The 16,839-nt window shown below is 42.0% G+C and overlaps 1 protein-coding gene across 1 annotated transcript in view; it reads left to right on the top strand.

Annotated features, from left to right (window-relative positions):
• The window catches only part of KSR1 (kinase suppressor of ras 1), a 71,652-nt gene that overhangs the window by 43,922 nt on the left and 10,891 nt on the right, over positions 1-16,839 (top strand). The window contains exons 3-11 of the mRNA XM_075168293.1: positions 5,918-6,065; positions 8,250-8,721; positions 10,139-10,143; positions 12,087-12,147; positions 13,191-13,274; positions 13,855-13,916; positions 14,024-14,130; positions 14,448-14,616; positions 15,877-15,918. Of these exons, the coding sequence (XP_075024394.1) occupies positions 5,918-6,065; positions 8,250-8,721; positions 10,139-10,143; positions 12,087-12,147; positions 13,191-13,274; positions 13,855-13,916; positions 14,024-14,130; positions 14,448-14,616; positions 15,877-15,918 (1,150 nt within the window). The remainder of the gene's footprint in view (positions 1-5,917; positions 6,066-8,249; positions 8,722-10,138; positions 10,144-12,086; positions 12,148-13,190; positions 13,275-13,854; positions 13,917-14,023; positions 14,131-14,447; positions 14,617-15,876; positions 15,919-16,839) is intronic.

Here is a 16,839-nt window from a genome sequence, read left to right as displayed (position 1 = left end):
CCAGGTGCCCCTTGCACAGCCTTGTTCACTGTGAATCGTTCATGGCTTGAGGTCTGCACGAGGCTCATGCTACCCCTCAGGCTCTGCAGTGAAACACTGCAACCGCTATGTCTGTCTTCCCACAGGAAAGTAGTAAATGACAGCAGCTATCCTGTCCACAAAGAGCAGACTGAATGGGAATGCCCTGAGACTGTCAGCTGCTCTCCACCCCACCTGTTGTGTGAGAGGTGAAACAGTGAAGAGGGAGATGTTATGTGAAACCATAGCCTGTGTGTACTCGCAGCTTAATGCAAGCTAGAAATTTCATGTGAGAGGCTTTCCAGAAGGCCCATAAAATCTCCAGAAATTTAATAATACAACAATTTTTCAATACCTTCTTCACTGGACACCAGAAACCCAGAGCAAAGTAACAACTAGCAGGCACAAGATGTTCTAAGAGCATCCTTACATGCTTTGCTTAGAGCTGTCAGTGGGAATTTAAGCACCTTATGTAATGGGCTTTCTCTTCTAGCATCTGCTGCTTTACAGGAAGATGATTGGTGAGGGAACGTATTGATTTAAGAGGAGGCATTTGTGGCCCTGACAACTGTCTGGCTTTATAGGAAGAGCCACGTCTACTAGGTCGAGGAGCAGGTCAGACTGATTTTGCAGAGTGCTAGCAGCAGCATTAGCTCCGTAGGCTTATCTGCAGGGAGGAATCTTCACCAAAAATAACCCATCCACTGTGTTAGATACCAGCTTTTTTGCCATGTTTCAGGGATTTAAGTTGGATACCAGGCAAGATTAAAGACCTTCTTACACTATTGTGAACTCTTCACCCTGACTAATTGAGACTAACCTTTGGATGGCTTCTTGGATACACTGTGGTTTACTTTTTTCCTTTTTAAACACGCATACCATGAAGTACGCAGTCTGTATGTCTGATAAGCAGGAGGGCTTTGTAGAAAAGTCCTCTTACCTGTTGTAAAGAGGAATAATTTCCTGGTTTGGGCTTTTTAGCATCACTTCTGCTAAGCAATGTGTGGTGAGTAAGGCTTTAGATTTTTCTGGCAGTTTTGAGGTGCTGAAAGACTGAAAGCAGGCTCTGTCTCCTCCTACTCTCCTTTTTTTTTTTTTTTTTTTAATCTGACCTTATTATTAGAATAGTATCTGAATATCTTGCGGCTTCCTCTGTCATTCTGTAGTCAAGGCAAGGTGTGTGCAGGGAGATGGTACTTAGCTTGGCCTTAAGGCTAGCCTTTAAGCTGCATTTTTTTTAAAGCTGTGTTTTTTTTAAAGCCACAGTAGCCATGAAGAAGCAGGTAGAGAGAGGTCTGTTGGACCCACATTTCTCACCCTCAGTGCTGAAGATTGGAAGTAACGCCTTTGCAAGGACTCAGAATTGCACTTGCATTGAGGGGGTTGGAACCCACCACATGCTCCTCTGAGATGGACACTGTCAGGGCGCTTCGCAGGGGACATTCTTCCCCCCAACTCAACAGCTGAGCCAGAGCATCAGCAGCAACGGAACCTGTTTTAAGAGCCATCTTGAACTAGTGACCCTCATCATTATCACATTGGCTGGGGGGCTCACACAGAGCTAAATCATATCAGACCAATCTTACAGGGATCAGGTTGACCAGTTTTATATTAAGCCACCACATATGTGCAGCACATGAGTGGCTGTTTAAAGAAAGCCTCTTACTTCCCCTCCCTCCCCCCCTTTTAAGGCTTATTCCTTTTGTCGCGTGTCATGGGGGCTGGCAGCAGGTTCAGAAAGTCTGAGCTCTCCCAGCTCAAGGTCATTGGGATTGTTTAAATATAATCTCCTTTTCTGTACTTATACTTTCCTACAACTTGCTATTCTGTCTTTCTAAAATTAGACTATTGAGCAAAGAGTAGATTGGACTTTCCATGCAGGCCCAGGAAGGGGGCAAGCTAGCAGCAGGCTGGACCCTTTGTAAGCGTGCGTGTCTGGGTGAGATTGTGCTAGGGATGCAGAGCAAAGTTCACAGTGAAGAGCTGGGACTGCCCCTCACTGCTCAGTTGTGCCTTGTGTGAACTGTTACAGCTTTTCATGGCAGGCCACACATCGAGTTGTAGGGCACAGACTTGTTTAAGGAAGTGAAACCAGTCAGCTTAGGGGTGATCAAGCCCTCCATAGTGATTGTGTCCTGCAAATGAATGAGATGAAGGAAAAAATGCCCTAACTTTCTAAAAAGCTCAATAGTTTGGAATGTTAAATTTTAAAATTTGTTTTTAAAAATTGTTTTAAAGGTTTTTCTCTGCAACCAGGAAGGCTTGAAAATTAGAAGTGAAAGCTGGGAATTCCTGGTTGCAGGGGTTTGATCTTTAAAAAAGAAAAGCACTAAACACCAGCAGACTTGCAACAACAGGCAATCCTGGCGTTTAACTATCAAGCTGCCATAGGACAGAGATGACAGCTAAGTTCTCTGTGCCAGTAAACTTGTGGTTGTGCTCCCCTCTGGGAATGAGAGAAGGACCTGTGAGGCTCTGAGCACCACTGTGGAGGACCCAGGCCCGCTCCCTGAATATTGCAACACCCCATCCCTGCCATCCTTGGGCATGTGTGCTGGTTGTGAGCTCGACAATTTTGTGCTTGTGAGTTGTGCCTTGGGAGCAGCGAGTGTGTGTGCTGTTACAAGCAGGAGCTGAGCTCGGATGCCATTCCACATACCTCTTACAGTAGGGAATGGGAATTCCCCAGTTAGGCCTTGCCTATACTAGCACAACCAGGAGAGCTTAATTTAGGGTAAGTTAAAATAGTCAATTCCGCCTTATTGATACAAACTGAAGGACACACTCAGTGTATACACTCATTTTTTTCAGTCCAAAGACATAATAGCCCCTTTCTTACTCCACTGAGGACTAACTGCACAGGTACAAGGCTCTTGTGAAAGGTGCAGTGTCATCTGCGCTGGGTAACTGCTGTACTTTGCCCTCCTTGTGTGAAAGGAGGACAGACAGAAGAGAACCTGACTGCAGGTGGCCACTTGAGTGGGCACAGGCTTGCAGACGAGACCGAGCTCCTCCTTTTTTTTCTAGCCTCTGGTTTTGGGGGATTTTAAAAATTATTTTATTGGGATTTGCTTTACTGACTTTCCTGTGATCTCTAAACTGGGCAGGGAGAACCTTTTTCACTACCTGATGCCACACTTGCTTTTATGAAGCATTGTGGCTCATCAGCATTTCTGCCAGCCCAGATGTTGTTTGCTGCCAAGCCTTGATACCCCCCGGTGCCAGTCACTACCCTGAGTGTGAACACTGCAGATCAGTGGTGCTTGTCCACTCGGGATCCTGCCATAGAGCAGGCACTGGAGAAACCAGATCCCCAACCGCACTGCGACCAGTCCCGTCCCGGCTGGCCCTGCATTTCAGCTGCTGCTGCTGGCCATTTAAAGCCCGGGCTATGGAACTGGCTGTGGTGGAAAAACTTTGCTTTCCAGAGGAAATCTTAGTCTCTTCCACTTCACTGATTGACTTACTAATAGCTCTAATAAGTTACTGGTTACATTTGTGTCATGTGAAGGATAGGGAAGTGAGGTGATACTGGGTAACGTGACTTGGTAGTTTATACCGGGATCTGGAATGACACTGATGCTTAAAACAGTGGCTACGTAATCTGGGTTGTTTTCTTAGTGGGGAGTGGTGGGGGTGAGGAAATGTTTCAAGATAATTCAAGAATGACATCACCATAATCCCACTTACTCTAAGACCGTGTAAAAGCATGAAACGGGATAAATGTTTTTGTAAGAGACATTGGCTTTCCCTTATGCTTAATGGGGCAACATTAGCTTCCCTGCTTCAGAGCACAGGGGCACCCATGTCGGTGTAGAAAACTTTCTTCCGTATTACGCTAAAACTCGCTCCATGTTTGCCCCCAGTCGCTGTCCCTTTTAGAGCTGCTTGTTGCTGCGAGGCTGACGTCCTGCATCGCAGAACCACCCTTGTGATATCGCTGAACAAAGATGCTTCTGTGAGCTGCCTGTCTGCGTGCAGGGGAGAGGAATTCAGGGGGTGCTGGGGAAATAACTAACTATAAGAATGACTTGGTTTAATTCTGTTGTTATCAGCCCAGTTCGGCTGGGGAGCTGTGTGAGCAAACCTGTACTGGCTTCATGCTGGCATATTTGAGTTGTGGAAACCCATTCCAATTTCAACTCAGGTGATCTGAACCCCTGGGTTTTTTTGTGCTTTGGAGTGTAATATCAGGGTAGGAATCCCAGGAGAGCAGATTTTGCACTGCGTTTTCACTGGAGTCTTTGTGCTTCCTGCGTTTTACCCAAGTGGAAGTCATTCAGGAAGAAGTTTTTTGGGGCAGTCTTACTGCATCTTGGTGGTGTAGATGTGCAGGAAAATGAATAGTAATACCCAGCATCGGGTGGGATATCTGTGCTTTTGTTATTCTGCTAATATTGACTGTAGAAGAACAAGAAAATTTGCCCAAACTTCATTGAACTCTGGCTTTACTATGGACCTGCTTTGTGCTTACTGCTCATTGAAATTCTTGGCCTCTCCTTGAGTCAGCTGTGTTTTGTATTTCGTCCGGTTCAGGGCATGTGACAGAAGATGCGGGATGCATTTCTTAACCTTCTGCCTTTTCTTAATTTATTCTTTTTCTTTGCTCCATGCAACAGTTACTAAAAATGGAAACTGTGATTACTCTCTGTGTTACCACCTACAAAGCTCCAAAGGTTGGGGCTGTTTCTAGCACTGTCACAGTTAAAATCAGAAGTCATGCATCAGATCTCAAAGGCATGAGTCTGGATTAAGAAAGATGTGATTGTTAAAGGACATTCAACAACATTCAAATCTGATTTATAGTCAGAAGCAGGGTTTAAGAATCTAGAGGATTTCAAGCTTTTTGTTTCTCCAAACAGTGAGACACACTTTTGAGTTTCCCCTTCAAATAAAAGTTGAAACCCTTTTATATAGTTTGATTCCAGGAGTTGAAACTTTAGGAAGGAGGCCAAATATTGTGAAATTTGTGATCTCATTGTGAGAGCAGGCAACAGTGAGGTTTGTTTAGGCAAAACTTTCAGGGAAATTCCTGGGTATCTGGGCTAAATATCCTGGTTTTGTTTATTAACCACAATTGCTGCAAACTTACACTGGAAACATTTGAATGGGGGAGGAGAGAGGCGACACAGCTCAATTCTGTGTCAGGAAATACCAGATCGTTTCATGCTTTCCAGTCTCTTGTATCTTTTGTGTCTGCCTGATGTAAAACTTTAGGGGCTTCCATGTATTAAGGTGTAGGAGTTCTGCACAAATTTCTTTCCAAGCAAGAAATGGGTAAGGCTGATTCTCTAATGAAGGAAAAATTGCTTGAGGAGGAGGTCGCTATCACTTTGTCAAAACATTCATTTTGTTTAACAAACAAAACATTTAAACAAAACATTTATTTTTGTTTAACATCTTCCTCACTGTTTTTACTTTTCACTTCCCTACTGAAAAGCCAAACATCTTTATCTGACATTTTTTCAGGTTTTAGGCTTGTTTTCTTTCCGACTGCTATTTTTAATGAAAAAGTTAAGCTTTCATTAGTAGCTTTTCAAAAATACTGAGTGAAAACTTTCCACAAGGGGAGAAGAATATTTCAATCACCTCTAATCCTAACTTAAATACCAGAGAATGACCATAACATCCTAATGATACAGAGCACACTTGAGCATATGCTTGGTCTCTCATGATGGAAGGAGGAGAAAGAGCAGCTGCTGAGCACTGCTGAGATCTGCTGCATGGTCATTACTGACCCAGTGATCCTTAAGAGAGATGCGCTACCAAAATGAGTAAATCATGAGTCAGACCAGACAGTGAGACAGTGGCACTATTTAAAGTACATCAGAATAACAAGTGACAGTCTTGTTTATATATGTATATTTAAAAAAAAATGTATCCTCTTGTTTTTCTGCAGAGAATACCAGAGGAGCTAACCTTAGATGCCTTACTAGAAATGAATGAGTCAAAGGTGAAAGAAACAATGAAGAGATGTGGTGCCAGAGATGAGGAGTGCTCCAGACTCAATGGAGCACTGAGCTGCTTACGGAAGGTGACTGAATCAGGTACAGACTGCCTTGTTGTTCTATGGAATTAATTTCTCGCCAATCCGGCCCCCATCCTGCCTCCTTTCATATGACAGAATCTGCAAAAACCTCTAGAAGATGTCTTTGGGTATATTCTATAACCAGTTTCAGGTTATGGCTCTTGGATGTATGTGAAGTTGCAGTGATCAGATGCATCTAGAGCTGTGGATTGGATTTGGTTTTGACAGCATGTCAAATAAATAAATAAATGGAAATAAATGTACGTAGAAATATCCTCTCCTTCTCAACAGACTATATCCTTATTCCCTCTCTGTTCAGAGTTGTGTCTAATGCTCCAATTAATCCTCCATCATTCAGTACACATATCCTTGATCTAACAAGGATACAACCAGATTTCTTGTAGGTAATCCCCTCCCCAAATATTGCTAGCTCAGAGAGAAGGTGTAATTCTCTTTGGCATTACTTTGCTCAGAAGCCTGAGTATTGTTCAGCTCAATGCTTTGGAAGTGAAGAACATTGCTCTGACAACCCTTTATCACTGCGTAGCTTGTAGTGTGCCAATTGATTCGCTTCTCTCTAAAACCGCTTGCCTCCTGCTATCTTTTTTTGACTACTAGAATTGATAGAATCATTAGCCAAATTCCAATAGCAGATTCAAGAGCTAGAAAGAACCCTGATTTACCTTGAAATTATGGAAAGAAAGGAACTGTGTAATTAGAAATGCATGTGTTCAGCATGCAAATGGATCTGACCAGGTTATTTAAGATCAGTCAAACTCAAGATTCTCAGAGCGCTGTTTCACCATCTTCCCCTGTCACCTTCCCCAGGCTACTTTCAAAGGCATTGTAAAATCTGTTTGTACGAGAGTGTTTCTCACAGCATACGGGTACTAACATGCATCAGATCTTTCTTTGTAGCAATTATCAATCTGTCCCTGAAAGGTGATGTTTCCTGTTGGTATTATGACAGTTCATACCATTCACAAATCATAAAGATTAGTTAATGGAAAAGTCAGCAAACAGCTCAGTTTCATATTTCCTTTTTTCTAATCTTCCTTGTCCTGGGCTGCCAAATATTTCCCATCCATACTGTGGCAAAACCAGCCATTGTCATGGCGTTCACTTATTATAAAGAAATGACATTTTTTAAAATCCAGGTATATCGTCTCTTTTCAACCACTGACTGGTCAATAGGACATCAGGGCCTGAAGCTTTGACTTTTCACCTTGATTTAAGTCATTAAGGACATACTTCAAGTTAAGACAGAGAGTTATCCTGATGAATTAAGCCTCTGAAATTATCCCAATAATGTGTGCCTTCCTGCTTTGCTGCCTGCAGGCCTTTGCACTTTTTTTTCCCATTTATACCTAGAATCGGTCTACAGGCTCTACTGGATCATTCTGAACTACAGTGCTAGGCATTGTAGAAGGCAGTGCTGGGCTCCACCAGTGATCCGGCAGGATGTGGTGGTTCCTTTTTGTCCAGCGCTCTGTCCCTGGTGCAGCTCTAGCTAATACAGTCTGAACAAACACAGCAACTCTGTGCTGAGTGCTGCTGCTGCCTGTAATTGAACAGCAGTGCCCCAGTACTCCAGGTGTCAGGTGAGTTCTAGGCACTGGTTACATGCCAGAGAGAGAAAAAAGTGGCCAAATGAGTATCAGGAGCTCCTAGATACCTCTTGTTTCCAATCTAATGGCCTTTCTCAATTTAAGTGGTATTTAGCACTTCTGTTGGCTAACAGAAAATAGTTTCCTTTTTTTACCAAAGACCAGCCTAAAAGCGGACAGGGTGCCAGGTTGGATGTACAGATTTGTCTGAATAGATTGGCACCAAATCCACATAGGCTTGCAGTGGGATGTGAGCGCCTGTTTTATGCAGGTATATATATCGCACATTCTTCAGTAGGGCCCCAACCCATTAAAACTCAGCCCATCTTAGAACACAGGACCTGATTTTAGCTTTTGAGATACGTAGCTACAGATAGGAAAGAAGGGTAGTTACTGCTGTTCTCATTTTAAAGGTTACTTTAGCTGATGTCTTAGATGGATGTCAGGGGTGGAGAAACTAGGCTTGCGCCTTGGCTAGGTGCGAAGCAGGGGAAAAAAAAATCACCTTATAGCCTAAAGCAGCACGATGTGGTATGTGTATATACATTGGCTTTTCTTTTTAATCAATCACTAACATTGCTACGGTTGGTGAACAGGTGGGGAGTTAAAAGATGATGTCCTGATGAATCTTTCTGAGGCACGCCGAGAGAACAGCTCTACAAACACGACCGAATCCCCCTGCTCCTCTGCACCCACATGGACTCCCGCTGCCCTGCACCTTCCCAAAGGCAACAGCCAGCAGGCACGTTCTGTGTCAGTATCTACAATCCCATCTTCAGATTCTCTTGCCTCGAGTCATGGACCTTCTATCTATGCAGAAAACCTCCTGGACCCTTTTGCATTCCCCGCACACAGTGGAAGGTTAACGCCAAGGACTCCTCACAGCATCACCATCACTCCACCAACCACTCCTCAAGCCAAGAGACGGCATAAGTTGAAGCCACCACGGACTCCTCCTCCTCCTTGCCGGAAGGTTTTTCAGCTGCTACCCAACTTTCCAACCCTCACAAGGAGCAAGTCCCACGAATCACAGCTGGGAAACAGGATAGATGAAGTTCCTCCAATAAAGTAAGCATGACACTTCTTCCCACCCCACGGGCACTGGTGGGCTGTGTTCATACCAAATGGCATTCAGTGCTCCAGTTCGGACTCTGTGAAAGAGCTGGTGTCCAGTTGCCTCGTCATGGTTTCACTGTAGTCTGAGAATCTCTATCAGTGGGATATTCTAAGATAACCACAAAACCTGCTTGTTAATAGTGTACTTTACTTGAAATGTATTTGAATTTATTTGAAATGGCACCTGCCTGGGAGGTTGCGATGGCTGCTGCTACTAAAGGGCCCCAACCAGTTTTTCTCAAACATCTAGCAGCCAGTTCCACATACTAGAATTCTCTTCTGTCCTTAAATGTTCCTCACAGTTCAGGTGGCTGGTATCCTTTTATGTTTTTCTCTTAAGATGTGTTTTAGCTGCTAGTGTGAGCTTTAAAACACATTTATTACAGTATAGACAACTTATAGCTCCATGACAAGACAAATGGTCTTAGGCTACACCTTTTTTTGGAGCGATCCAGGCTTTGAGATACGGGTTTTTTGTGTAGGTAGGATGGAAGGTATTAATCTAACATTTAACTAATAGTTGAAACTGGGAAAGAAATGTGCCTTCCAAAGACTCTGGCTATTCCTAAATATCGCAGAGACTTAGGTCAGCATCCAAATTCTGTAGCAGGCACTGGATCATTACAACTTACCCTAACTCTTTGACGACCTGGAAGAGTTCAAAGAGCCTGTTCTACTCGGGACCTTTTTGCCAAAATTACATTTTTATATAAGGGAAACTAGCCCAGCTCAGAATGGAGTTGAGATTTTGGGTGTGAGCATTAACAGCAAAGGGCTGTGCTTTTGATGCTGCAGTACTGTATTGCCTGGTGATTGATATGAAAGAGTTCATTATAAGAGCGTAGGCTTGTAAGCAGTACAGTATTCTTCCATACTGTGAGTGCATATGAAGTATATACTAAAACCTGCAAATTGCTAAACGTCTAAATGCAGCAAGTCCGCATCTGTGGCCAATGCATAGCTTTGTTTTGAAATTCAGTGGTAAGAACCTGATTCTGCTGTGATCCAGGTCCTATTGATTAAGTCTGATAGGAATTGCAAAATGTAGCACTTCTGCAATTCAGGCACTTCCATGGAGCCTGCCAGCTGACTGAATTGGGCAGCCCCATTAACACTTCTCATCTGCAAGCCAAAATTCAGGTGCACTCTTGTACACTTCACTCACAGACTGGAGCTGGAGCTCTACCCAGCAAAGACTACCATTTGTAAGAAGGAAAATATTGCAGCAACTTCAGGAGCCTGTGCAAAACCAGAAATGTTTGTAAACCTGACATCAAACGCTGCAGGAAAGAGTTTCTGCTCTAGCAAAGTGTGTATCCTGTCACATGAATATGAATGTCTAAAAAAAAATTTTTTTTTTTCTCTCTAGGTTCGGTAAGAGATTTTTACAGGGCTGTCTTCGTTTCATTGCTGAGAGAGAAGAACCTGTCCTTGTCAACTATCTGTTGATCATCCCTGTGCAACCTCTGGAGGTCCTCAATAGGGCCTTCTATCCCAGAGTTTCTGTGAACTTTAGCAGGAGCTTGGCCTACTTGGCCTATTGGAGAACTGCAGGATGTCTACATGGTCTTTTTTGTCCCTGGTATTTCTTCAGATGACAAAAGCAAGGAAAAGGAATACTGATGTTTAAAGGGTTAAAGCAGGGGGTTTGTGTGTAATTGCTTGTCTGTGACTGCAGACAGCTGTTATTGGTGCCTCTTGGGTACTAGAAATAACTTCATATCTAACCATTTAGTATCTTTGGATATTCATTGCCAAGTATCTCTGTAATGAAATTAGACATTTGCGTGCAACCTTCTGAGAAATGCTTCAGCAGGTGCTTAAATGTGGAATGCTTCCTCTGATGTTGATGAGTCTATTCATGTGTTTAATGGCTTACAGGGCTAGGACTTGTGTTTTTATCCAGTATCAATGCCAGTTAGTGTTTTAGCTATCCTGATGTGACTCTGTGTGTCCGTCTCAGACACAACCTGTAACCTTGGAAGCTAATGTAGAGAGAGATGGGCATCTTGGAAAGTGTCTCACCTTTTTATAAAGTATAAAAGTCCAAATAAGGACATTGTAGCACGACACATATATCTAATGCCCTTTAAAACAAAAATCCCAGGAATTACTTTCAGAACTGAAAAAACATAGAAAGAAAACTGTAAAATGAAAATGCAAGCAGAAATCTGAGCATTTCTTTGTGAGAGTGATAGAATTTATGCAATAAATAAAAAAGGCATTAGAATAAATTCAAACAAATGAAGAATTTTGGTGTTTCTATGCATATAGTTGTATTGTCTGTTTTAAAATCTATACTGTAGGCTCTTTTAAGTCCCATTCAATTCCAAACTTTTTTATATTTGTTAGGACTCTTCAGTAAGGATTTAGCCATCCTAACTGATGTTAACAGCCATCTTAACTGTTGTATTATGATTAGTTCAGACGGCTGTGCATTTGGATGGCCACACTAGATAAGCAATATTCCTTGGAAATGCAACTAGTCATTCCAGCCTATTCTAAGATGCTGAAGACCACAGATGCCTTTAAACGTTCACTGGAATAATGATAAAAAACAATCTGGTGCCATCTAGGGTCAAATAAAGAGACTGGCTCTCTGTAAGCATTGACAGTGTCCAGCCTTGAAGCTGTGTTGATACTTGCAGATTTGAGTTTTCTCCAGATTTGCAATATGGCTATAGATTTAATTCAGGGAATATGCCAGAATCTTAGTATTTTAGCATTTTTAGGAAGTTATGTGGTATAACCACTGGAGTGCTGGACTGGCATTTTGAAGTCTAGGTCTCCCTTTCTGCACTTAACAGCTAGCTAAGTGATCTCACTAAATCTTTTTATTCTTCTGGGTCACACTGGCCCTATCTATAAAATGGAGACAATAATTTTCAGTGTAAAAGAATATTCTGAAGTCTACTGACACTGCATGAAAACTGTGTGATGGTATTCATGGTAAACCAATTGGAAGTAAAACAATTGGGAGTAAAGTCTGATTTCCACTTCGTTTTAAGAATGGCCTAGACTTAATCAGATGGACTTCTGTAATTCCTAAATGTAAAACACAGTGATTTAACAAAAAGAAGGAAGAATTATGATTCCACCACCAAATCTTATCTTCCATTGCCTCCATATGAAAACAAATAAGAGAGTAGTATCTGGTAGTAGCTTTAAAGCAGAAGGCAAACAAATCTCAGCTATGCTACTAACAGTGCAATGGCTACTAGTCCTTATCTATGACAGGGATCGTTTTGTTTCTGTCTAGACTGATAAGCACGCTTGTGAGTAATGCTTCCCTAAAACATCCTTTTGTTCTCCATCAGAACTCTCCCAAGGATCCCCTCAAACGGTACGAAGAGACTTTGGTTTAGCTGTAACACACAGGTAAGGAACACAGGCTGTGGGAGCCACAAAGGAGACCAACTGAGAGGTCAGACCAGGACAGCATCCTATTTAGTGCATTTGTAGCAGTCACAGCTCTAAAAGAGGTTTGAAGTTGAGTTGGGTGCCTCATTTGCCAAGTTCAGCCTTAACTCTGTATTTCAGCGTCATATATGCTCTTGAAATCCTGTTTACAAAGCCAATTGACTTGTGATTCCGTAATGACTAGCGTACCAGCAGTAGCAATGTTGTGCAAGCGTACCAAATGTGTAACAACGCCTTTTCTAAAACACTTCCACTGCTACAAATGAAAGGGAAGCTGCTCCTCCCTCCCTTTTCCTCCTTTGTAGCTTCCTGCATCCCTCCTTCCCAAATCCAAACCAAAACTGGGCCAGCCAGTTCTAATGCCAAACAAACCTATCCGTTTAATTTTCTGGTAAAAGGGATAATTCTCCCACCACTACCCATTCACCATAAATTGGGTCCCAGTTCTACAAAGACGTTCAGGTGAATATAACCAGCACACTTGACATGTCCTACTGACCTAAGGAGGGACACCAGTGACTGATAGGCAGCACGTGCTCATGGGCTGGATCTGCACTTGGAGTGTGTGCTGGCTCCTCCCTCTCAGAGTACTTGCTTGTTTCATGAGGTGAAGCTCAATTCCAGTTTGAGGGTTTTTTATGAAAAGATGTGATGTTCTGTCAGTTGGGTATCTTTGGTTGCATGAGACTTCAGATCTGTAATTGCAGCTTTGAGGACCTTCTAGAGATGTGTGTACATGCACACCCTGTCTCCTTGTCAGAGACACCTCTGAGCACCTCTCAGCCATGTTCCAAGAGTGGAGAACTAGCAAGAGGCCAGCAGAGTTGGTGCCAGCCTTCTTTCAGTTGCTTTTGATCAGAAAAGTGAGAAGTCTTTTCACAACACCACTTGCCCTTTTCAGAAAGGGCTAAAGGAGTATAGCCTGTCTGTAACTACCTACAAATGTTAATCTTCCTTTAGACACCAGTTAACATAATTTTTCCCCTCTTATCTCCACTTAGGTTCTCTACAAAGTCTTGGTTATCTCAGATTTGCCAAGTCTGTCAGAAAAGCATGATGTTCGGGGTGAAGTGTAAGTACTGCAGGTGAGCACACAGTAAGGATCTTTTTCAGAAGAACTTTGCATTTGATTCGTTCAAGTTTGCCAGTGACAAGTATCTCTTGACAATGCACTCAACAGTGGCATCATTTTTTCAGTCAGCTTCTGAACTGGCAAAGGGATGCTTTGGCACAACTGATACTTAGGTTGGCAGCCTGACACATAGATGAACCAAATTTATTTCCCTGCCACAGGCTTCCTACCTGGTCATGGGCAAATCTTGCACTGGAAGCTGGATACCTAAATAAGAGCAAGGATTTTAGTTTTTGCTTCTCTGTCTGGGTTGTTAGTCCAGAGCGCTGAGATTTTAGCGCTTCACTTTCACAGAATGAGAGTCAGTGAAGGTAACTATATTAAAAATAAATCAGATGCTAAGATATGTATATGGCTTTCATTAGCCTAATGACACACATAGTAGGATTCTTCATATGAATGCATGCTGCTTTGGGGCCTGGAGCATTCCAGAACTCCCTCTGAGATTAGCATAAGAATTACAAATTAAGGGCAGGCTTCCTCTTTTTGGGAAAGAACAAGTTGCTATTTAACATGTAATATTTCTCTTTCAGATTAAAATGTCACAACAAATGTACTAAAGAGGCACCTGCTTGTAGAATATCCTTCCTTCCCAGTAAGTAATTTTCTACAAGTTCTTAGCATTTCAATGCAATTGATGGTATCACAAGAATAAAAAGTCTGATTAAAGCTTTTTTCTCCCTTCTCCAACCTGTTTTTCAGTAACAAAAATAAGAAGAACGGAGTCTGTCCCTTCTGATATCAATAATCCAGTAGACAGACCAACAGAACCACAATTTGGAACTCTTCCCAAAGCACTAACTAAAAAGGTACATGGTGACTGAAGTGAGTCTTGTGTCTGTAAGTCACTGAGGAGCTACAATAAGGAGAGGTGGCAGCAGTACCTTGCTGGTTGGAGCAAGAATGGCACCTTGAGCTTTCGCTTTGCAAGGAGACTTTGATATGTGACATTTTCTCCTTGTAAAACATAGGTTGTGCACAGCTCCAGCTGCCTACTCACTTAGAAAAGCTATGCTATGATCGAGGCTAGGGACAGCTTTCCTTTCTCTGTTGTTCAGTAAACAATGAGGGGAATTCTTTCCTTCTTTTCATTGTTTTCTCACAAGTGACTTTCCTTGCCTTGCAGGAGCATCCACCAGCAATAAATCATCTGGACTCTAGCAGTAATCCTTCTTCGACAACCTCATCCACACCATCTTCTCCAGCACCTTTCCAGTCTTCCAACCCTCCCAGTGCAACACCTCCCCCAAACCCATCTCCTATGGGCCAGAGGGATGGACGATTTAACTTCCCAGGTAAACTTATCTTTTTCAGGAGACCTCTGCCAAGATCAGAAAGGTCTCTACGCAAGCAGAGGCTGACCAAGACTTCATAGGTATTTGCAGGTTTCTGAATACATGGTTGTGTCTTAAGCAAGGTGTGAAGGTGTATCTTGTTACCTGATAAAGAAAATTGTCTGTTCTTTTAAGTGGTATCAACAAGATACCTTTGCAGGAGACAGATTATTAAGGAGTGCTGGCACCTTTCTTAAATTATTTGATCTTTCTATTTTCTCCTTTTTTGAAAAGGATTGAAAAAAAAATTATATTCTTTATCCTCCCTTTTCTCATTGTATTGTAAAATGCATGCTGCCTGCTGTGTTTGGTCACCAGTGGCTTTAAATCATGAGTAAGTTGATTGCTAGAGCAAAATGTGAAAATGAGAACTGGGATGAATTGCTTTACCAGTCCCTTCCAAAAGATAACCAACAATCAACACTCATTTTTAAACCGCTGACATACACGTATGGTGGAGTAGAATTTACGCTACATACTTTACAGATTAAGGATCCGAATGTGCAGTCGTTACTAAAGTCGATAGAGGCAAGGATCTCTGACAAGGGCAAAGATTTACATAGTGAGAATAAATTTAATTCCTTTGATCTGGAAATGAAGTCATATGCTGCTCACTAGCTGCTATATCTAGCCTTCAACATTGCTGTATTTTTCATCAAGCTTTTGATCTGTGAGTGAAAGTTGCTATTTTAGCCTACTTAAAAGGAGCAGAAGCAGAGCCAGTTTAGTACAGGGATTCTACTGCAACTACTTTGTATTAGGACATACTGCTCAAATTCACTGAAATAAAAAAAATGCTTGCAGATGGCTCATGAGCTTCAGCTTCTCTGGGTGCATCTCTGAAAAGCTGAAGACATGAGAGAGCATTGAAGCACCAGCTTTTACTTGGGCCTGCCTTTTAGCATTCCTGGGTTCTCTAAATTTGCTTCTGCCACTTGAAGTCTGAATGTGTTGTTTTCCCACCAGACTGTTTGCTTATTGGTAACATAGCTTTCATTTGATAAGTATCATCCGTCATAGTCTTCCAAAGATGCATGTGCTGAAATTCACCCCCTCAAGCAGGCTGATAATCTACTAATCTGTTTCCCAACAGAGAGTTGGGACTAATTCATTGAATGCGTATGGGCACTTACTGATGATCCTCTAACTTGTTTGTGTTTTTTTTTTTTTCTCCTGGTAATTTTTTTGCTGTCCTTTTTTTAAACAATTAAAAAAAAAAAGCTGCCTACTACATTCAGCATAGACAACAATTTATCTTCCCAGGTGAGTTCATTGTTTTAATTCTACTAACCAGCTTTTGCTGCCAAAAAGTAACTTGTTTGTAAACTTCTGCATGCTGCCCAAGAACAATAATTCTGCTTTAAAAAAAAAAAGTATCTAAAACAATTGAAACTTTCTCTTATCTCAGTACATAATTCAGTCCTCTCTCTCCTAATATGAGATAGTGATGTGATTTCTTACTAAGGTGAAACTTTGAATATTCAGTTGTAAAACAGTAGCTTTATGCTGTGGGGTTCTATGCACAGCCATGTTCTTTCTTTAAAAAGGCTCGCTTTTGGGGTTATATACTTAGCTAGTATAAATGGACACTCTCAGTTCAGGAACACTGAGCTCACCTTTATGAACTGAGGCTTTTGCCTGTGGGATTTAAGAACGATGCAACACTATTCATATGTGGATTTGCATATACAAACTTTTCTCAGTCAGCTGTTCGTGAGCCCTTAGAAACAGCTTGTTTTTTTCCAAAGTGAGAATTGATGATGTAGGATGCCAGGTACAGAATATTTATTCTGAATTTTGAAAGGATTTGCAAGCCAAGCTGAATTTCCTGTGCACTGGTAACATTGGACAGACTAGGTGCAGATGGAATGCATGACCTGCAGTATAGATGAATTCAAACATCCTAGTTCTGTGAAGACTTAAGTATTTGTGATTGTCCAAGGCAACTTGAAGGCATGTGATTGGTTCACAGACAAGGACTGACCCTGAAAGACATTACAGATAAGTAGGTGAATGGGAAGAACGCTGGGCTTGGTTAATATACAGGCATGTAAGTACTAGGAAAGATGAGCATAGTTTTAAAAGAATAGAAGTATAAAATCATATTGTCTGTGGTTGAGTTTACTTCTTATTCCTGAATTGCAGGAATTGCGTTCCTATTGCAACGTTAAAACTTCCAATCTA

The sequence above is a fragment of the Calonectris borealis genome, chromosome 19 (assembly GCF_964195595.1).
Source record: "Calonectris borealis chromosome 19, bCalBor7.hap1.2, whole genome shotgun sequence".
Lineage (NCBI taxonomy): Eukaryota > Metazoa > Chordata > Aves > Procellariiformes > Procellariidae > Calonectris > Calonectris borealis.
The sequence above is the reverse complement of the archived record's forward strand: the minus strand, read 5'-3'. Positions and strand labels throughout refer to the sequence as shown.